The sequence below is a fragment of the Lutra lutra genome, chromosome 4, assembly GCF_902655055.1.
Source record: "Lutra lutra chromosome 4, mLutLut1.2, whole genome shotgun sequence".
NCBI lineage: Eukaryota > Metazoa > Chordata > Mammalia > Carnivora > Mustelidae > Lutra > Lutra lutra.
The window spans coordinates 122,128,771-122,152,494 of record NC_062281.1 but is presented as its reverse complement, the minus strand read 5'-3'; the positions used below and the strand labels follow the sequence as shown (position 1 = coordinate 122,152,494).

At 37.2% G+C, this 23,724-nt stretch overlaps 1 protein-coding gene across 5 annotated transcripts in view; it reads right to left on the bottom strand.

The window, feature by feature from the left end:
* Positions 1-23,724, bottom strand: part of KYAT3 (kynurenine aminotransferase 3) — a 58,788-nt gene that overhangs the window by 6,630 nt on the left and 28,434 nt on the right. For 4 of the 5 annotated variants that reach the window (XM_047725795.1, XM_047725798.1, XM_047725796.1 and 1 more), the window contains 9 exons: positions 20,555-20,704; positions 16,951-17,037; positions 15,465-15,590; positions 15,245-15,365; positions 8,721-8,797; positions 7,193-7,282; positions 3,136-3,322; positions 848-924; positions 496-582 (listed from right to left, as the gene is read on the bottom strand). In XM_047725795.1, the coding sequence (XP_047581751.1) occupies positions 496-582; positions 848-924; positions 3,136-3,322; positions 7,193-7,282; positions 8,721-8,797; positions 15,245-15,365; positions 15,465-15,590; positions 16,951-17,037; positions 20,555-20,704 (1,002 nt within the window). The remainder of the gene's footprint in view (positions 1-495; positions 583-847; positions 925-3,135; positions 3,323-7,192; positions 7,283-8,720; positions 8,798-15,244; positions 15,366-15,464; positions 15,591-16,950; positions 17,038-20,554; positions 20,705-23,724) is intronic. The other variant, XM_047725800.1, reaches the window with a different exon arrangement.

Sequence of the window (23,724 nt, the reverse complement as noted above, 5' to 3'; positions counted from 1 at the left end):
AATCTGCTTCTACTGACTACTTTTTTTCTTTATTAAGGGTTATATATATATTTTTTAAAGATTTTATTTATTTGAGAGAGAGCACAAGCAGGGGGAGGGGCTGAGGGAGAGGAAAAACCAGACTCCCCACTGAGCAGAGAGCCTGACACAGGTCCTGGGATCATGACCTGAGCTGAAGGCAGACACTTAACTGACTGAGCCACCCAGGTGTCCCAAGGGTCACATTTTCTTATGTCTTCACATGCCTAGTAATTTTTGATTTCTGGCTGGACATTGTATTGTTACATGGTAAGGTGTCTGATTATGCTGTAATACAGTAAACTCAGTACTTCAAAGTGTTGAGTTTTGTTCTGGTAGGCAGTTAATTTCATGGCAGCAAGCCAAAATTTTAAAACTGCATATGAGCACATCATTCCTAGCAAGAGAAAAAAGGTGCTTTATAAATCAGAAGGAATGACATCATAAACGTGTTTTTGAATAGAATAGGGAACTTACTTTTATGAAGCAAAACCGCACAAACTTCTCAAACTGTAGTTTGGTCTCTGTGTTACAGAATGCTGAAACTGGAATGGCTGACAGTTTCTGAAAAATAAATAGGAAAATAAAATAGGAAAACTACTTCTATTTCAAATTTAATTTTAGAATAGATAAATGTCAAAAACAAATACTTCTAAATGTTCACAACAACTTCCAAAAAGAAAAAATGTTTTTAAAATCCTCCACAGAGCCATAGTGGAATATCACATAACAAAACTGTAGTTAACATTGTTCAAAACATGTCAGCAAGTATTCTTCATAAGTTAACCATAAAATACAGCACAGTATCTTAGAGGCCAATAAACATTACCTTATTTTTAGTCATCCATTTCACAAATTTATAGTCATATGGTTCATTACTGTCCTCCATACCAGAGAGGTCTGCATCTAAAACAACAATGAAAATTAGATGGTCTATTATATCTGAGGAGAAGATGTATTTCATTTAAATCTGCCAAGATTCAAAATATTTTCAGAAAATAGTCACAGAAACTACTGAAGTCTCACACTATATGGTGGTTTGGGAAGTGAGGAATTCACAGTGAGGAAGTGAGGAATTCAGTTTTTGTTTTGTTTTGTTTTTTTAAGAACGATTATTTCCAAGATTATGTAACTAACTCCATTTTCCATTTGCTATTGCAGCCACAAAGTTCATTCCGAAGTTAATGCTAATCACAATACTATATGAACTTATATGAAAAATTCACTTCCTTCCCCTCCTATGTGAACTGATCCTCTGTTATATAAATTTCTATTTATATATATTATTACATAAAAACCTTTTTAATGTAAGTTAGCTTAAATGCTTTTTGGAAATAAATCAAGTATATAAATTAATTATTTTAAAAATAACTCATGTTGGGCAACCCTCTCAGGTTCCCTTGCCTTCTCAGGAGCTTTTGTACTGTCACTTAGATATCTCTCAATAAACTTTTTCTGTTGCCCACCAATAATAATAATAATAATAATAATAATAAAATAAGTACATAAATAAAAAAATAAAATACATAAAAAATAAAAATAATTAATGGATGGCTCAGGTCATGATCCCAGGGTCCTTGAGATAGGGTCCCACATTGGGCTCCTTGCTCAGCAAGAAGCCTGCTTCCCCTTCTGCCTGTCCCTCCTCCTGCTTGTGCTCTCCCTCTCTGACAAATAAATAAATAAAATCTTTAAATAATAAATAAAAATATACAAAATAAATAATAAAGAATAATTCATGTTGAAATGGTATGGATTTTCAATTCAAAAGCAAAACTAAAGGTGATGAAAACAGCTGTTTCTTTTTATCATCTCATAAAATGAGTTATACATTTAGATATACCATAGGAAAAGTGATTTCTAAACCTCAGAATATAGGACATCTTAAGGGGTTTTATATAATAATGGAGCTTCATAGAGCCAAACATACATAGCTTTCATGCTATAGGACAGCAAAAATCTCTGGGCATAATGGCCTCTGCTTCTCTCACAACAAATGAAGAAATAAGTCACTCTTTGGTTATAAAAATCAAAAGTTTTTATAAAATGCTTAAGTTCAGTGGAATATAACTTTATTGTAATAGAACTTTAAAACAAACTATTTGGCCAACTTCTATCAGAATAAATTATGCTTTTAAATTTACTAATATTAACACTATAGGGTATTTTTTTTTTGAGGAAAATTGGTTATATATAAAATGTTATCATGCTCCTAATTTTAGATTAGTATGGAATGTCAGAAATATATAAAATAGCTTCAGGTAAAATAAAATAAAGACCATTGTTGGGGCGCCTGGGTGGCTCAGTGGGTTAAACCCTCTGCCTTCAGCTCAGGTCATGATCTCAGGGTCCTAGGATCAAGCCCCACATCAGGCCCTCTGCTCAGCAGGGAGACTGCTTCTTCCTCTCTCTCTGCCTGCCTCTCTGCCTACTTGTGATCTCTGTCAAATAAATAAATAAAATCTTTAAAAAAATAAAAAAAATAAAGACCATTGATTTTGGAGACAAAACTATTTGGAATCCAGCTATGTGACTTCAGGCAAGTTATTTAAAACTTTCGAAGTCTTCACATCTTTAAAAGTGGAGCTAACAACACTTTCTTCAAAAGGGTGTTTGAAAGTGCTAGGCAGGTATAGGTTCTCAATAGAATATTATTTTCCTTCTTTACATCATTTCAGTATATTCTAAAATAACAAACATTCCCTAATAGCAACAACATTCTAGAAATTTTATTTTTCTTAAGTAAAAAGAGAACTAAAATTTTACTCAGGGGAACACTGGGATCATATATTATTTCATTTACTTTTGTTTTAAATTCCACACTAGAACAAGATGATAGCAAATTCTATGTTTAATGGAATACCTAAAAGAACTTACTGCATAACCATGTTAACAGTCACACTTAAGGTTCAGGGACCTCAAACTCAAGACGGTTATTAAAACAAAAGACAAACAACAACAACAACAACAACAACCAAAACCAGTGACATTGTGAAAAGCCATTTTCCAATAGACAAAATGTTGGTATAATTTTGACACCAATCTTTACTCTCTAATTCTAATATAATTTCACACATAAGTTTCCATATATATGAAATAATAAAAACTCTTACAAACCTAGCAAAGACACATCAGCAATGATGAAGTATCCCCCATCAGGAACTATGGGCTTTAGGCCAAGATTTTCAAGTAAATGTATCATCCGATCTCTTTTTACTTCTAACTCTTTTGGCAAAGAATTGAAGTAACACTCTGGGTCATCCATGCGCTTGATGTCAATCCAAAAAGCTTGAGCCAAGGCTTCCTGCATGTTAAGATTGAAACATGTGGAAAGGAAATAAGGTAATGTTACTTATTGCTGAATTTATTGGTAGAATTAAAATTGCCTGAGTCACATGATTGGCAAAAAAAAGAAAAAAAGTCATTCAGAGAATTATAGCTGAATTCCTGTGAACTTATGTTAGACGATGTAAATTAACGGAGGAATCAGTTACATGTAAATGATTAAATCTAACTTGAAGAACTGAGAATGAGCCATGAAGATCTGAATTAAAAAAGAGGTTTTGTATAAAGATGGCTTACTTGGAAATGAAAAGACATGAAGTTATTTTCCACTGAGATGAGCTGCAGAATGACTTGCTAGATCTAAGTCTGAAAGATGACCAAAGAAATGATGAACTAGCCAGCCTTTTCCCATTACCTTGGAGGAAATGAAAGCGGACCCACTATGTCACTACCCATAGGTATGCAATAATTCTAATCTAAATTCTAATCCCTGTTCTAATCATTCGTATCCCAGAAGTGTCTATGGACCACAGGGATTAGAAAAGAGTTTCCAAGGTATATGGAGTCACTTCTGTACCATTCCTCAAGAAAGCCAGAAGTGACAGGAGAGAAACTGGGAGAAGGGAAAAAGCCAATGTTGTTAAAGGTCATGTGGGTGTCTGAGGAGGCAACAGGTCAGGAAAAGGTAAACAAGTCTGAATCAGGACACGCATAAAGAACAAGGATCTGTACAAGCAAGGGGGCAGAAGATTGGTAGGTCAGTGTGAACTGAAACAACTTAGAAATACTGGTTCTCAGCACAATGAAGGAAACATAAGCAAATAATAAGTGGAATGGTTGAGATAGCAGGGCAAAGTGGCCAAATTTTAAGGAAATTAATCAGAACCAAGAGGTATCAAGAGTTAAAGGATAAAACATTCATTCAGTAAACATATAATGAATACCAATGTTAAATATTGGCATAGTGATAAAACACTGGGGCTATAATGGTAAATAAGAGAAACATGATCTTCACCGTTATGAAGATTCCAGTTGGTGTGTACTGGAGGGGGTAAGTGGAAGGGATGAGGAAACAAATACATGCAAAAGGCAGGATACAGTTTGTTCTGTTGGAAGAACTGAGTCTGGCGTGGCTCAAGAGTAGCAAGAGTGGATGGCAAGAAATGACATGGAGACACAGGGAAGGATAAGGTCACTGAGAAGACTGCATTCCAAAAGAAGCCAGCAGGAAAAAAGAATTAATAATAATTTCCAGTACTAACAAAATCTTGGATAAATAAGGATCAAGCTGCATCAGCCTGGGAAGCTGGGGTTCTCTTGGGAAGCATGGGCCAGCTTCCAGACTTGGTTGTCTGAATGCATGGAAAAATCCAGGCACTTAGCTGAAATGGAGGACCAGAGCAGTCAGGAAAGGATGTTCCAGATTCTTAGCTGCATCCTTCTTTTTCTCAGCAATTTATTCACTCCCCATTGCAGGAGATATTGCCCTAAAAAGTCAAAGCTCAAGAGACATAAACATCTCTCTTAACTGTAGTCTTATACTGGACTTCCTTTTCTCAAGCCCCACATGTGACCCAACAGCAAATACTGTCAGCTCTGCCCTCGAAATATATTCACAACCCAATCACATTCCACCATTTTACTATTCCCGTACTGGTTCAGTCAACTGCTGTCTCTCTCCTGGATCACTTCAAAAGTCTTCTGACTCAATAAAGTAGGCAGGTCCCTTTGATAGTGCAAGTTAGATCATGTTACCCTTGTGCTTGAACTCTCCAGTGGCTTCTTATCTCACTCAGCCTTTATAGTAAGGAACATGACCTTACTTGATCTGGCTTCCAGCTACTCCTTTGATTTATTTCCTCCTACTCTTGTCCTTTGATCATCCCGTCCCACTTTTGTGCTTTTCACAGATACAAACATGACAGCCAGACTGCTTACCCCAGGGCCTTTGCACTTGTTTTTCTTGCAGTCTGGAAGGTTCTTCTCTAGGTAACCCATGTGACTATTTAAGCTTCAATTCATAGCTCAGATGTCATCTCAGTGAGGCTTTCAAAGATTACTCCATTTAACATTGTATATCTCCCTTAGCACTTTATATCATTCCTCTTTCTTGCTTTATTTTTCTCTATTGCATCTATGAATACCTGGTATATCAGTAAAATATTTACTTCTTTATTATCTGTGTACTGTCAACTGGGCTATCAGCTCAAAAAGAGCTTTTTAGAAAGAGATTCCTGCTCTATCTCCAATACTCAATAAATGTTTGTTAAATAAATGAATGGACTTATTTTGAGTGGATAAAATGAATTTATTATTATATAAAACCAAAAGTCAAAACTAGTCTTTATTATGATACTGCTTTAGAAAGTCATTGGAGAAAGAATTTAAAAAATTTTTTTTCTCATTCAGTAGATATTTTTGACAGGAAGCAAAAAAGTAAATTTACTGTAGCCAATATATTTCACTCTTTTGGCTTTTTAACTGTCTTCCAGAAAAAAAAATTTTTTTTCACTGTTCTGATCATTCACAGAATAATGATACATAGATACCTATTACATATTCATTTTTTAAAAACAGAAAAAATATAAAAAGGATATACATTAAAAAGTCTTGCATCCAGCCCTGTTCCTATCTACTCATTTCACCTATTCCTCAATCCCCTAAAATTAGCCACTTTTACTAGCTCCTTATGGATTCTTCCAGAGATCCTTTAGGAAAATACAAGTGAATGGTTTCCCCCTGTCTTATACAGGATATAGCAAAAATATACACTGCCCCGCATCTTGCTTTTTTTACTTTATGGAATATTCTGGAAATTTTTCCATTTTGATCATTATAGAGTTTCCTCATTCTTTTCCTTTCTTTTCATTTTTTAAATACTCATAGTGACAGACAGAATGGCCCCCAAAGGTGTCCAGGTCTTAAAACCCAGAACCTGTAAGGGCACCTGGGTGGCCCAGTCCTTCAGTTCAGGTCATGATCCCAGGGTCCTGGGACAGAGCCCTGCATCAGGGCACCCACCCTCGGAACCTCCCCACTGCTTGAATAAATAGAAAAATCTTAAAAACAAACAAACAAACAAACCCAGAACCTGTAAATATGGTACCCCACATGGTAAAATGAACTTTGCAAATGTTCAAATACAATCATAAAGATCCTTATAAGGGCAAGAAGGTAGCAGGAGAGAATCAGAATCATGTTAGAGTGATGTGACCATGAGCCAAGGAATGTGAGCAGTCCCTAGAAGACAGGAAAGATAAGGAATGAAGTCTCCCTTACAGCATCCAGAAAGAACACCAGAAATTAGACACTCTGTTTTTAGCCATAAGACCCATTTCAGATTGGTGACCTCCAGAACTGTTAGATAAAAAATTTGTATTGTTTTAAGCCACCAAGTTCGTGGCCATTTGTTACAGAGAAATAGGAAACGAATACAAAACTCATAGAGTGTTTAAATGTTTGGATAAACCATGGTTTGTTTTAATTCTAAAGATGGATAATGACTATCCCCTATCTCCTGCAATAAATGGCCACACACATAGACAGCTCCGTAGGTATACAGATAACCGCTACAGGGTAAATTCCCAGCAGATGGATGCTGCTCTGTAGGGCATGCACATCTATGAGTTTGCTTGGTGTCATCCCTGTCCTTCACAGAGTCCACAGTACTTTGCAATCCCTCCAGCAGTGTATGAGTGTTCAGAACTAAAACTTGATGTATTTAAATAAACAAAAAGAGCTGTTCTTGATAGCAATGGATATTTGTCCGTTCCTAAATTCCCAAACAGTACTAGATGCCTGGCTCAAAAAGGGCACTCGAATACACAGCTTAAAAATAACACTTTTACCAAAAGACCATGCTTCAACCCCAAGTATCATTAATACTAACCTGTAAAGGCGTCGCACAGGTATAAATGGTGTTTTGTTGGACCGTCTGTAAATGTTTTATCAGATGATGAGGACCAATGGACCAGCCAAGCTGGAAAAGGAAAAGATAAAAAGCAGATTCCAAAAAACAAATCTAACTGTATGTACCAAATCTGATGGAGTAGCTCAGCTTAATGTAATTATTAAGTATATGCAAGTCTAAAATGTTCATACTATGAAAGTAGTGCAGTGTTAGTATTTACCCCTCATTTCAACACTGTTGTTTTATGAGAAAGTTTCCACTGGAGTCACTGAACTCTGCTTTTAGAAGGTAAACAGTACCCTTAGTCACTATTATTCTTTTCTTTTCTAATTTGCTACTTCTGATATTCTGAAGGTCTAAAAACTGTAACAAAAGTTATCTGAATTCAGTAAAAGTAACTCTGAATGAGGGCCTAGGGGGCTTTTCCATAAGCTGGTTCTCCAGGCCCCATTTTCTTGATACTCCCTGCTTCTTGGCCAAGTTCAGGAGAGGCCGGTTGGAGGATGACCAAGTTTCCACGGCCTTACCATGGGTGTAGAGATTACTTAAATGAATAAATAAATAAAAACTAAACAATAATTTACTGGGTAAATTGTTATTGTATTACATAATGTGGTACGTAAGTATGTGGATTCTGAAGCTAAACTGCCTGCACTGGCTTGACTTTATTTGCAGTATAGCCAGCCTCAGGCAACTTACTTAACTTTTCTGTACTAGTTTTATTGCCTGAGAAAGGAGATGACAAATTACACTCACCTCATAATGCCCTTATGAAAACGAGCTTGTGTAAAGCACTTAGAGCTTGGCACAGAGTAAGTGCCAAAATACTAGTTATTATTCTATATTATTTTCTTCCTCCTTTTATATTAATATGCAATAATCTGAATGCTTTTTGCAAAAAAAGAGTGCCATTAGTTCATTACTTATAAAATAAAAAACTACCTATTTTTTCTGCCATTTACAGTGACATGGATGGAGCCAGTGTTATGCTAAGCGAAATAAGTTAGAGAAAGAAAAATACCATATAATTTTACTCATATGTGGAATTTAAGAAACAAAACAAATGAGCGAAGAAAAAAAAAGAGAGGGAGGGAGGCAAAACAAGAAACAGACGCTTAACTATGGAGAACACACGGATGGTTAACAGAGGGGAGGGGGGAGGAAGGATGGGGGACACAGGTGATGAGGAGTCAGGCAGGCACTCGTGATGAGCACTGGGTTTGTATGGAAGGGCCCAATCCCTGTACTGCACACCGGAAGCCAATATGACACTGTATGGTAACTGGAACTTAAATAAAAACTTTAAAATAACAAAGAAATGATCAGGTCTCAAAAAGGATAAAGGCCAACATGAAAGCCGAATGAGTAAATAATAAAGAAAATATCAGTAAATATAAAAACCTGTGTAAACTGAGAATATATGCATTTAAAACCTACAGGTACAGAAACTCTATGAGAAATAAAATATATGCCTGTTTTGAAGACATTATTTTCTTCTGCATCTTACCTTCCAGCCAGTTACACTGAAAGTCTTTCCAGCACTTCCTATTGTTATTGTTCTCTCCCACATACCTGGAAACGTAGCTGAATAGGAAAGAGAAAAGAAAAAAGGTTAAGTAATTGCTTTCCCATCAATCTATATTCAGTATAATCTAAAAAGTAGTGTCGTCAGTGTATTTCAGTAGGTTTTTATTTTTTTAATTTATTTTTTATTTTTATTTATTTTATAGATTTTATTTATTTATATGAGAAGGAGAGACAGAGAGCGCACAGGCATAGGGGAGTTGGAGAGGGAGAAGCAGGATCCTCGCTGAGCAGGGAGCCTGATGCAGGGCTCCATCCCAGGATGCTGGGATCAGGACCTGAGCCAAAGGCAGATGCTTAATGACTAAGCCACCCATGCATCCCTTCAGTGGGTTTTTAAATATAATGTAACTTTAACCCAAACACAATAAAAAATGTTACAGTACTTGAAAACACTGTAATATGTGACAGATTAAGTAATTTTAAGTAGCAAAATTACTTCCAGGGGCAGGAGTGTCAGTAGCCAGTGTTCCGGGCAGAGGTCACACAAGCCTTGGCACCTAGCACTCAGTGTCAGCAGTGGCAGTACATTCAATATTCTCTTCCTGTGGCTCCATTTTGGTTGTGGTCCTGGCTATTGTTGTCTCCACTCTACTTTGCCCATTTTGTGAATCTATTTCTCCAGGTTTCCTAAGGCAATGGTTCTTAAAATGCCAGCATTTAAGCAGCAATAGCAGCACACACCAGCAATAGCAGTCTCAGTGGGGAACTAGTCAGGAAGGCAAACTATTGGACTGCATCCCAGAGCTACTGAATCGGAAACTCTGGGGGTGGCGCCTGGCAATCTGGGTGTGCATGCATGTGCGTGTGTGTGTTTTGCTAACAACTTTGAGATATAAATCCTACACCATAAAATTCACTTCTTTAAACTGCCCAATTTGATGATATTTAGTATATCAGCAGAGCTGTGCAAGCAGTTGGAGGAAGTCCATACCTTTTGGGTATCACCCCTTAATATCTCCATGGCCAAGAGCACTAGAACTTGTGCCTGAATGGAGCTCATCTCCCATACTTACTCTTTCTATAATACACACCATAGCCTTCCTGCTCTTAGAAATATTAGCCAGCATGTCAGCACTATGCTTGGGATCTATTTTAAAGAACAAAATCATCATGAAAAGGACACTTGTTTATAGAAGGAGCTGAAATAAGAAAACAGAGTGTTGCCTTGTTGACCTCAACTGAGAACATGTCCATCGGGTCACTCCAATTTTTTGCCCCTTTCTGCATATTTATGAATGAAGTGCCAAGAGTATTGACTTAGGAGTTAAAAATCTATTTGTTAGTGATTCACAAGTATGGATTGCACAAATTACGAGAAATGACTGCATAAATGTTTTCAAGTTGGTTGATATCTTTAAAAAAATCATTCAATCTTATACTTATTTACTTACCAAACATTTATTAGCAATGACCAGGTGCCAGAGGCTAATTTAGGTCTAGAGGATACAAAGATAAGCCATTCCTATCTTCAAGAAGTTTAATGTCTAGTGGGAGTAGGAGGAAAGTAAAACAGAAACCATAGTGCAGTGTGGAAGTGCTGTAATTGCAACAGGCATGGAGTATCATGCAAGAACAGAAGAAGGTGTTAGGCGTAGCTTTCTGTTGACAGTAATGCTTGAGTTGAGACTTGGAAGACCACGTAGGCCTTTGCCAGTCAGAGAAGGGGAAAAAAGGTAATTGGGGCAAAGGGCATGTAGGTGACAAAATGATGAAGGTAGAGAATGTAAAAGCTTGTGAACTATGCTGAACATTGATAAACTGTTGCCTTATGAATCTTCCAAGAATGCTAACCACACTGCTCTTTGTATTCCTTAAGTAATTTAGTTGTGAAGTTCTCATGTAATCCCATGAGTTTTTCACCTGTTCTGTAGAGGTACAGTAGATATTCTTCTATTGTTCTAAGTTCTAAGAGTCATGGTATACATAAACCTCTCTTTTTTTTCCAGCAGTAAACTGATCAGCTGAATAACTTACAAGGAATTTTATATTAGTTATCTAAATACTGAAAGATTTGTATATCAATATCAATGTATTAATATATCTTTTTTCTAGAAAGAGAGGTTTCTTTTGTTGACTGAAACATCATTTTATAGAAATCTGGAGATATCATTTGAATCAAGAATCTGATCCAAGAACAAATTCTACTACTTCACTAAAAAGGGCCCTAAGGAATTTTAAAACATCTGGATGTTCATGTCCTCCCCATCTCAGAGCCACAGAAGTTAATGTAAACAGAACAGAATACCACAGTCCTGTGTGTGAATCTAACAGGAAAAAAACAAAAAACAAAAAAGAGTCTTTGTAGGTCTGACCATTTAAAAAAAAAAAAAACAGTATCTAGGGGCACTGGTTGGCTCAGTTGGTAAAGCATGACATTCTTGATCTTGGAGTTGTGAGTTCAAGCTCCATGTTGGGTAGAGTTATTTAAAAACAAAACCAACACCAAAAAACCTATGGGCACCTTGCCAGCTCAGTTGGAAAAGCACGCAACTCTTGGTCTCAGGGTTGTAAGTTCGAGCCTTACCATGGGTACAGAGATAACTTAAATGAATAAATAAAAACTAAACAACAACAACAAACAAATCCCAATACCTAAAGTTGGTAAGTTAAGCTTGCATTTATATCTCTAAGGCAACTGGTCTTTGCACTTCCCATATATGACCCATGATCCTTAAATCAGCCACAGCAGCTATGAGTTATTTCCAGGTAGCTTAGGCTTCAGTGGAAGTCAGACGGGGATGAGAGGCATGAGGAAGAGTGCTACCCCGGGGAAAACTGCTTCAGTGAAAGCATGAGGATGATGCTGCTTCATGATGTGTGGTTAGAAAGCCTTACTATCACACTCTGCAAATTGATGAAATAGCCATTTTGCATCTTTCATATAACAAAGGCCACTGTATTTGAAGAAGAGCTAACTTTTTGTGGAACCAAACTGCACTCTCTAAATAATGAAATAGTGAATTCTTTTTTTTTTCTGGTTTATGGGCTGTTATAAACAACTAAAAAATCTGAGTTAAAAATATCAGTCTTGATATCTTCAGCAAGTAATATCTGCTACATTTTTACTATTTACCTTATCATATGAGGTTTAAGCAGTATAATAAAGGCTCAAACAATATATCTTAAGATCATTTAAAGTTATCTATTGGAAAAATATTGTTAAACTGAGTTAACTAAAACTCTAAAGATTTGAGGCATTATTGCATAGACATGAACATATGTTTTATGTTAAATATAGAATTATATTCATTAGAAAGATGACTCTTCTCTCTGCTTAATTAAAAAATTAAATTTATTTATTAATTATTATTATTATTTAATTAATTAAATTAAAAATGACAAAAAATAATTATTCGTCCATATTGATCTGATTTTCGACTGGAAATAGTTCAAATGACCCAAAACAGAGAGATCATGAAGATGAACCCTAATGCAGTTTTCACATGGAACAGCAGTTTGCTGTGTCAAGGCATCACCGTACCTTTCAGATCTCTGGCTGTCTTCTCTGGCTATCCATTCTCCCTGAGAATATTCTCTTCCATGGGTTTCACCATTAACAAAATTTTGATGACTGCCCAAACTGGTTCTCCTCATAATTTGATCCTGACTATCAGGTCTATAATTCCACTTGTCTCCAGACACCTTCTCTATATCTCTCAAACACTGAAACTTAGCAAGACTAAAGCACGAGAAGCAGGAAGATTCCTTACACCCCACAGATCTGCTCCTTCTCAGCACATCCCCACCTCTGCTTAAGAGCCTCATCACTGCTGGGGGGGCCAGGCCAGAGATCTCAGAAGCATACTTGCTTGTTCCCTTCCCATCTTCAAAGGCTATACCCCCTCCCTGCCCAAGCCCCACATTGTTTTGATTCTAAACTCTACTGCTAACCTATCTGACTCACTTCAGATCCTCACCTATAGCTGGTTCTTAGCTTTATACTACAAATCCAATCATGTAACCAATTCCCTTGACATGACACATCTCTTGTTCTCAAAGTATGCTCATTGGAACTCTGACAATCAAATTAATTTGTAGAATTTTTTAAAAAAATCAATTTTAAAGTCAATCACAGAAAGATAATTATCCTATGAGCTCCCTGATAAGACGAAGTTAAGAGGCAACATAAGGGGTTTGGGGGGTAGGAAAAGAATAAATGAAACAAGAGGGGATTGGGAGGGAGACAAACCAGAGGAGACTCTTAATCTCACAAAACAAACTGAGGGTTGCCGGGGGAGGTGGGCAGGGAGAGGGTGGTGGGGTTATGGACATGGGGAAGGTATGTGCTATGAAGTGTGTAAACCTGGCGATTCACAGAACTGTACTCCTGGGGCTAATAATACATTATATGTTAATAAAAAAATAAAAAATTTAATTAAAAAAATCAATTTTAAGTTTTCTTCCTTGAAATTTTCTTAAGTGCTTAAAATAAGTACTGTTTATCTGACAGTGTGTGCTACCAACAATGAAACAAATGAGTATTTAGTAAGTAAATACTAATGGCAAAATAAAAAAGTTCTGATGTGTTTATTTCAATGGCTCTTTGTTACAAATATGCACAGAACTGTGATTTTTATATTGACTTCTTTTTTAAAAAAGATTTCCTTGTTTTAGAGAGAGAGAGAGAGTATGTGTGTGTATGTGTGTGTGTGTGCATGAGTCGGGGGGGGGGGTGGAGGAGCAGAGGGAGAGACTGTTCAAGCAGACTTCCCACTGAGCACAGAGCTTGATCTCACAACCCTGAGATCACGACCTGAGCTGAAACCAAGAGTTGGATGCTCAATCCATCAAGTCACCCAGGCGCCCCTAATGACTTCTAATTATTAAATTTCTGTTAGGAAAACTGTCTCTTGTTTCAGGATGGAAGACAATGTATCCCTATTTCATGATGTGAATTTCGTGGCTCTGAGGTACTCTGTATACTAAGGCTTTGAGTTTCAGAACCAGTGACTTCCTTCACAAATTTATACTCTGTTCTTATTCGAGGCTGTCATAATTACCCTACTTTTTCATCATCATCTGTGCCTATTATATCCTTGTAAACCACTTGCCCTAATCTTAAGTATATCTTGATCTGTTACGCCTCCCTGTCTCAGTCCATATTAGTTTATCTGGTATGAATTTTCTTCCTACCTCTCTGCTTAGCAAATTCCATCTTTTGCTCACTCCTCTGTTGATCCCCTCAAGCATTTGCTTTGTCCTCTGTATTTCTACTATTTATAATGTACATAGGGATAATTATGATATATATAACTATTTATATATAAGTACACTAATTTTTTATTTATTGATTTTTTGCCTGAGTGATTTTAGTTTTCCTTCCTTTATCCTTTTCATACTTTCTATTCATTTACTCATCAATTATGCTCTGATCCTCTAACATATGCAGGATCCTATCCTGGAAATTGGGCATTCAGAAGACACTAAAACAAAAGTCCCTATGTTCTAGCAGGTTAGAAGTAAACAATATAGGTCTTGATATTTATTATAAAGGGAAAAACAAAACAGAACGGGGCAGGAGGGGCAGAAAGCAAAGCAAATGCTGGAAGGAGAAAGCTTTAACTATGTTATAAATGGCCATAAAAATGATATCAGAATAAAGCCCTGGAGTAGGTGAGAGACTGAGCCATGTGGATATCTAGGGAGAAAAGTGTTTCTGGGCATTGGAAGGACAAGTGCAAAAACTCCAAGTCTGCAGCTGTGCATATAATCTTACAGCTGATATCAGTCTGAACAATTCTAGAAGACACTGAGGTACTTGTGAGATGGCCCAGTACTAATGAAGAAATCTCTGGCAAAGACCAAGCAGCAATAGCTTACTGGCCCTTACATTCTCCTGTTGACTTGGAATTTTGGCAACTTGCTCAGCACAGAGTCCAGCTTGGGAACAAGTAAGCTCCCTGTATCTTATGTACAAAGTAATAGATGGATTCTTTTTTTTTTTTTTTTTTTTTAAGATTTTTTAATTTATTTGTCAGAGAGAGAGTGAGAGAGAGCGAGCACAGGCAGACAGAATGGCAGGCAGAGGCAGAGGGAGAAGCAGGCTCCCTGCCAAGCAAGGAGCCCGATGTGGGACTCGATCCCAGGACGCCGGGATCATGACCTGAGCCGAAGGCAGCTGCTTAACCAACTGAGCCACCCAGGCGTCCCAGTAATAGATGGATTCTTGACAAAAAGCCAAGGATATAGGCAAAAGTATGACTTCTCTGGTTTCATAGCTTTATAGTATGATCCAAAAATCTCTTCCCTTAGTTTGTACTGCTTGTCCTTCAATCTGTTCATCATTTCACTCAAGCATCATTTATTTACATCCCATTTAAGTGCTCATCCGGACAGATACCCAATGTAAGGACTATTTTAAAGCTGTTCTGGGATCCTTTCCAATCAGTTGTTCCACAGGTGCCCAAACACATTTAGATTGTGACTCCATGTAATAATCAGTACCTATTTTTAAATGCTTATTTCCAGTATATACAAGCCATTCATAAACCTCATCACTGATGCAGAGTGTGTCATATTTGATGCAAAGGTCAGCAATTACTTGGAGTTCCTCTTTGGTATATACCTGTATGTATTAAAGAAAACAAAAGAGCAGAGCCAATTATGATTCAACGTGTGAGAAAATGATAGGTCAGAAGACTGTATAAAGAGATCAAAGACTCACCTTGCCAATGGGGTTATGTGGAGTATTCAGTATAATAGCTTTGGTTTTAGAATTAAATTTACTTGCTAGTTCTTGAGGATCCAATATCCAGTCAGAACTAGACCATTTTTTCCCGTTGACAGGTTTCTAAGTATGAAGAATAAAATGTGATTTAATTCAATTGATTCATGTTTGCTGTCTTACAAATAAATAACCTTACTGGGGAAAAAATAGAGAAGGGTAAGGCCTTTAAAGGTTACTGAATAAATGACTAACAAGGAAAATAAACAGAAATCACTAAGCCTGGGCGCCTGGGTGGCTCAGTTGGTTGAGCGACTGCCTTCAGCTCAGGTCACCATTCCGGACTTCCGGGATCGAGTCCCGCATCAGGCTCCCAGCTCCACGGGGAGTCTCCTTCTCCCTCTGACCTTCTCACCTCTCATGCTCTCTCTCACTGTATCTCTCTCTCAAATAAATAAATAAAATCTTAAAAAAAAAAAAAAAAAGAAATCATTAAGCCTTAAGAGTCCAAGAGGACTAGAGCCTCACGCTCACACCTATTAAATGGCAAAATAAAATCTTGTCAACACTTAATAGCTGTTAAGTGTCTACATTCCTTCAAGGGAGCCAGCTGTAATGATGGTTAACACGTTTGGTACTTTAAGGCCAATATAAGATTCTGTGATTTATCTTAGTGTATACTTATTTTAGTAAGATTTTTTAAAAAGACATTGGTAGGGGGGTGGGAGGTTGGTGGAACCAGGTGGTGGGTATTAGGGAGGGCACAGATTTCATGGAGCACTAGGTGTGGTGCAAAAACAATGAATACTGTTACGCTGAAAAGAAATTAAAAAAAAAAAAAGACATTGGTAGCATGCTTCATTAAATTCCTAAAAATAAAAGCAAAAAATTTTTTTTTAAGATTTTATTTATTTATTTGACAGACAGAGATCAGAAGTAGGCAGAGAGGCAGGCAGAAGGAGAGGAAGGGAAGCAAGCTCCCTGCTGAGCAGAGAGCCCGATGAGGGGCTCGATCCCAGGACCCTGGGATCATGACCCGAGCCGAAGGCAGTGGCTTAACCCACTGAGCCACCCAGGCGCCCCAAATAAAAGCAAAATTTTAAAAATTTCAGAATTTTCACTTAATTCAGAACTGAACAAGCATTTATGGAGACCCAGCATAAACTGTTAGTCACTGGGGAGCAGTGCTATGAAAGTGAGTTAGAAATGGTCTCCGAGCTGGTCCTGCTCATTTTGGTGAGGAAGACACATAGCTACAAGAGATAACATTAGATATAATGTGAGTGCTGGTACAACAGAGACACATGGCAAACACAGGAGACAGTAATAAAAGTTGCTCTCTTCAAGATATTGGTTACCTTCAGCCATAGTAGAGATACACCGTAAATCCCAAAAAGTAATCAAAGTTGAAACTTCATCAGGGACAAAGAAATTACATATATTTTCAAAACATCTTGAAGAATGTGAATGGTGCGGGCAAACTTACAGATCTTAGGGGAATAAAAACAGGTGTTCCTCCAGCCATTCTCACCATGGGCTCATAGCAGTCATAGAAAGGCATTATTATTATGACCTAAAATGAAACCAAATAAGAATTTAACTTATCAATTATTCATTCATTTAAAAAAATACTGTGTACCTGCATTATACTACATGATGAGATGTAGCAGTGGAAAAAGCTGGTCTTCCTTGCCTTCATGGAGCTAACAGCCAAGTGGAAAAGACCTTAGAGATACACTTGTCCAGGAGTCCTTGATCTCTAAATGAGGTCTACAGAAGGGCTTGCAGTCGGGATTCTTGAAATTATATGTAAAACTTCACATGGGCTTAGGTAGATTTTTCTGGGGGAAGAGGCCATGTCTCATCACATCCTCGAAGGAATGTTCCAGCCAAAACATTAAGTATTTCTTTAAATTTTAAATTACAAAATAAAATACCAGAGAGGGGCAGAAGCCAATGACACAACAATGCTCTCCATTATGGGGTACCACTTTCCAAGCATTAACCTGAGGGTAAAGATGTTTCTTCCTGCTCAAAAGCACTCCAAAACAAAGACTGGATGCAGGGAGACAGGTTAAGATGCTATTGTTAATGTCTGATACTCACAATTTCACTGTGGGTGACTTATATCTAGATTCAGTCTTTTTTCCTAGCCCCTTAAGATACATATTTCTTGTTCCTTGGCCTCTACGTGTTCTCTCTCAGTCACCTGTGGGCAGGCTTTTACAGCAGTCAATGGGCCAATCCAACCTGTCCAGTTGGTATCTAGCATCCTTTTTACTTTTCTATAAGGAAAGTTTGAACACAAAATTTATACCTATCATATATATTCTCTTTTTCTTTTTATCTTTTTTTTTTTTTTTTTCTCTTAGAGAGAGAGAGAACACACGAATATGGAAGTGAGGGGTCGGGGAAGAGAGAGAAAGACTCTTAAGCAGGCTCCACACCTAGCCTGATGCAGGACTCAATCTTATAACCCTGAGATCATGACCTGAGCCAAAATCAAGAGTCAGACACTTAGCCAACTGAGCCATCCAGGTGCCCCTCTTTTTATCTTTTTAAACCTAGTAATATTCCATGAAAATTTCCTATTATTATACTTTTAATATTTATTATCTTAATGGCTACTTGGGAGTCTTAGAATAGTCTTTTTTTTTTTTTTTTTTTTTTTAAATCATTTGCTTGTATAAAGAACAATGCTGAGGGACCTGGGTGGCTCAGGTGGCTGAGCATCCAACTCTTGATTTCAGCTCAGGTCATGATCTCAGGATTGTGGGACTGAGCCCCATGATGGGCTCTGTGCTTTCAGAGGAGTCGGCCTAAGATTCTCTCTCCCTCTGCCCCTCTCCCACCAGTGCCCATGTGTGCTCTCTCTCTCTCTAAAATAAATAAATCTTTTAAAATAAATAAATAAATAACAATGCTATGTTTATTTGTGATTATATATAGTTTCTCTGATTTTAAATAGCCGAATAAATTCATATGATTGCTACTGCTAGATTAAAGCATACAAACATTTTTATGGCACCTTATACAGACAGCCAAATTGCTTTAGAAAAATTGAGTAACTATTTCTAATTTCACAAATCAACACTAAGTAGTCTCACTTAACTTCTGTCGGTTAAATTAGTGATACCTGACTGTTGTTGCAAATTTGCACTTTTTACTGTGTATTTCTTATGATGTAAAATGCCTGTTCAAAGGCCTTTCTCACAAGAGTCATGTCAGGGCCTTACATTCTAAAGCCCCTTTGTTTGTGCTAGTCATTCAGTTCACACTGAGCACTTACTATACAGTCTACTATGCTAGGTGTTAGCTACTGTGCAGGGCAAAGAAATCTATCTTTGTTCATTCCCTTTGGGAAGGGATCTTTCCCTCGGTGGGCTGTAAGTTCCTAATTAGTCTACGAAATTCTCAGGGACCAAGATGACCTATCTTTGAACTCCGGTGAGAAACACAGGTGCCTGATTTTAAGTGAGAGCTCAATAAAGGAAAATAAATTGGAGAGGCAGGGAGGTAAAATTGAAAGAATATACTTGACACTCTTTGCTGCAATTTCCTTATTTTTATGGTGGGAGTAATTCCCCTCTCTTTCTGCAGAGTATTTATTGAGTACTCAGTGTTTTAGGGACTGGTTGTAGAGCAATAAACTGGTTCTCCTGGAACTTACATTCTACCAAGACATTAAATAAGAAAACAAAGAAGTAAATTAGATAATTTCAGATAGTAATAAATGTTATAAAGGAAATAAAACAGATGAATGTGATAGAAAGTGACATGTGTGTGGTTTCAAATATCAGATACAGTGATCAGGGAAGAAACAACAAAGGAAAGAAGGGCGAGGGCTGAGCCTCAGGATGCTCCTGCTGAGTGCAGGAGGGGGGGGAGCAAGAAAGGATTAAGAGTATCAAAGAATGAGATGAAACTTTCAACTAGTTTATAGGCTCAAAGGAGATTATGTATATGAAAGTATACCTGTACTTCCTTAAGATGTTTCCTTAAGGAGCTTATGTCTGGCATAGTAGAGGGAATTAGAGATGTAACAGAATAACATAATACAAAGTAACAGCAGTATCTTTTATAGAAGCTGTACAGGGAAAGTGCCATGAGAGTTCAAAGAAAGGAATTAACATAGATCCAGGTAAATATTCATTCTTCAGACTCGGCTTAAGCAATGCCTCTCTGGAGTCTTCTGAGCCTACATTAGCAGAGCCGTCACCACCATAACTAACACATTCTCCACAACTGACTGTCACACGCATTCCAATTCACCAGTTGGAGAGTATCTCCTCCACTAGACGGGGAACTCCTGCCACACAGAAACTGTCTCCCAGGGTGCCTAGTACTGGAGATCCTCAGTGATTTCTGAATGAATGAAGAGGTCAGGAAATACTGGAGCAGGGGTACTAGAATTATTATGGGGACGGAGGGGCAGCACTGAGTCTGGGGTCATGTGGGTCACAGTACCAAAGTAGAAGTCATTCATGCTTCTTGTTACACACGGGGCTGCTAACGATGCTGGGCATAAAAACACACCAACCAAATACTTGCTGATTTAGATAAGGGTAATTTTAGTCGTGAAAATGAAAGATTCATTTTCCCCATCACCGCTAGCCCCTTCCACTTACCCTTATCTAAACAGGCTGTAAAAATATGAATGAGTCACATGCAACGAAACAGATGAATCTCAGACATAATGATAAATTAAAGAAGCTGTTCAAGAGTACATACTGTGTGATTCCATTTATATCAGCTTAGAGAGCAGGTAAAAGGAGACTACAGTGCTAGAAGACAGAAGAGTAGTTACCTCTGGAAGAATATAAATGAGGCAGAGGCAAAAGGGAGCCTTCTAGGTGCTAGAAATGTACCGTATCTTCATCTGGTTTGTGGTTACCTGGATACATATTCACATATATATAAACATATGCATGTAAACAATTTGTCAAGCTGTGTACTTAAGATTTGTGGATTTTACTCATGTGTACTATACTTCAAAAATAATTAAAAATAGAATGTAAAATAAAAGATTCAAAGGCAGTACAAATGATAATAATTAAATATAGGTAAGATGATAATGTTAATACACTTACTTCATCTCCCTCATCAATTAATCCTTGAATGGCATTAAAAAGAGATCCATATGCTCCTACTGTCACAAGGATTTCTTTATTTGGATTGATTTGATTTTGATAAAATTTTTCATATAAGCAGGCTAGAGCTTTCACAAGTGATGGATGACCCTGTTGAACAAAAAAGAGGGAAAAAATCTTAAATTTGATTATGGGATCTACTTCTTGAAGGTACTCTGGATCTAAAATGAAAGAATTTTTAAAATTTGGGTTTCATGTTTACAATTATCCAAAGAAAATTTGTATTTTTTAATGGAAGTAAGAAACATTTTCCCTCTACTTTCAGAGGATTACTACATGAAGGGTAATAAAAACTTGCTAATGACTTAAAAAAAAACCCATTAAACAATTGGTTTTGGCATTTAAAATTCCACCGTATTTGCTTTGGTAAAAATTGACTTCAGTACCAAATATGTCTTTGATAGTAGATTTTTTGACAGCAATCAAATCACATTCAATGACTTTTTTTTCCAATTACTTTATTTTTGATAGTAATTAAATTATATTGGGTAGAGTTGGACTTTTTTCCCAGCTAAAATAAGAAAACCTGCATTGTCTATATATCCTGACTCTGTTCTTCCATGTTACCAAAGAGAAGGCTATTATGCCAACCAATGGACTATGGAGAGAGGGCAAAAACAAATTCCCCAAAGAAATGTATATTAGTGCTTATATGAGAGTTATGTTAGGAGGGAAGTAGGACATTCTTCACCACATGATAGCCAAGAGGGGAGGAGTCATTCAAGCAAACAACAATGTTCACTAGAGGAATGAAGGGGCTATAAATCCAAAAACTCTGAGACATATAAGGAGTGTTTTTTTCCCCCTAAGATTTTATTTATTTGTCAGAGAGACAGTGAGAGAGAGAAGAAGAGAGAGTGTGGGGAGGGGCAGAGGGAGAAGCAGGCTCCACACTGAGCAAACATCCCAATGTGGGACTCAATGCCAGGACCCCGGGATCATAACCTGAGCTGAAGGTAGACGCTTAACCGCCTGAGCCACCCAAGCATCCCTGAGCCACCCAGGCATCCCTGTAGGGAGTCTTAACTCCTTTATTCGATCTTCCTTGATTCGTCCTTCTATGTTCTCTATTCTTCCCTTCTTCTCTTTCTTTCCCTTCCCTTTTCCCCTCCTTGTCTTATTTGGTACTGAATTCAGTATTTCTTATTTCTTATGGTTTCCTAGCATGTAGCTCCTCTTTTTGCTTTTGGAGAACTTCCTTAATTTTCAGTCAGTTGCAAGTGAGAGTCCAAGTGCTGGGCATGTGCCTTTTTTGCAAAGCACCTAGGGCTCTAAAGGAATAAACTGGGTCAGGACACAAGTAAGGCTGGTAGGATATACCTCAGATTTATGAAGTAGAAGAGCCTTTGGTCATTTTAAGTTATCCATCCCAGTTCATATAAAAAGGAGGCATTTGTTGTTGTTATTGTTGTTGTTGTTGTTGTTAAAGATACTTTTGTTTGTCACCTTTGTCAGAATGTTGGTTAGTATGTCACAGACCCTCACCCAATTAAAATGAATAAAAACAAAGCTGTAGCATATTTTTCATATTTTGAAACTAGGAGATATTGTAATATTAGAGAAACTGGGTATAATTACTAATGGGGATGGGTGACGGAATACAGCTAGTAAACTAAAAAATAATAGCAAGAGAAAGAGACTACTTCAATTCAAGCTCCAAAAAATATACACAATTTGTGAAAAGAGCAAGGGAAGATTGTCACCATTCCTGGAAATCCAAAATTTCTTTTGAATTTCATTTTAATAACAGGTCTAACAAATTCTAGCAAGGGGTGATCTGAAAGCAACCATAAACACTACACATTTCCTCAGAATAATAAGGGTCTGTGTGTTAAAAAATTCTTAATTACAAAAATAACACATGCTTCATATAATAATTAAAACTAGGCAAAGTTCTGTTAAAAAAGTATAACGATCTCTCCTCAACAACACTTCCTTCCCATCTCCCTGAGGTGACCAATGTCATCCACAGCCTGGTGACAGTGCGATACTATCCGCTGTACTTATTCAAATAAAAAACTCATATATAAATATACTTACATATATTTACAAAAACTGGAAAATATTTAATGAATGGGCATAGGTCACAGCAAAGGAAACAATCAACAAAACTAAAAGAAAATCTACAGAATGGGAGAAGATATTCACAAATGACATATCAGATAAAGGACTAGTATCCAGAATTTATAAAGAATGTATCAAACTCAATACCCAAAACCCAAAAAAATCCAGTCAAGAAACGGGCAGAAGACCTGAACAGACATTTCTCCAAAGAAGACATACAGATGGCCAAGAGACACATGAAAAGATGCTCAACACTCATCATCAGGGAAATAAAAATCAAAACCACAATGAGATATCTCCTCACACCTATCACTATGGCTAAAATTAACAACTCAGGAAACAACAGATGTTGGCAAAGATGCAGAGAAAAAGGAACCTTCTTACACTGTTGGTGGAAATGCAAACTTGTAGCCACTCTGGAAAACAGTATGGAGGTTCCTCAAAGTTAAAAATAGAACTACTAGGGGTGCCTGGGTGGCTCAGTTGGTTAAACCTCTGTCTTCAGCTTAGGTCATGATCCTGGAGGTCCTAGGATCAAGCCCCGCATCAGGCTCCAGTGGGAAGTCTGCTTCTCCCATTCTCCCTACCTGATGCTCCCTCTGCCAAATAAATAAATAAAAATCTTAAAAAAATAAAAAAAATAAAAAAGAACTACCCTGTGATCCAGCAACTGCACTACCTGTATTTACCCTAAAGATATAAAAGTGTTGATTCAAAGGGGCACCTGTACCCCAATGTTTATAGCAGCAATGTCCACAATAGCCAAAATGTGGAAAGAGTCCAGATGTTCATCAACAGATGATTGGATAAAGAAAATGTGATGTGTATGTGTGTGTGTGTGTGTGTGTGTGTGTGTGTATATATACCAATATATATATACCAATATATATACTAATTCAAAAGAAATATGCACCCCATGTTTGTAGCAACATTATTTACAATAGTCAGACTATAGAAGAAGTCCAAGTGTCCATCAAGAGCCGAATGGGTAAAGAAGATGTGGTGTACACACACACACACACACACACACAAATACACACACACAA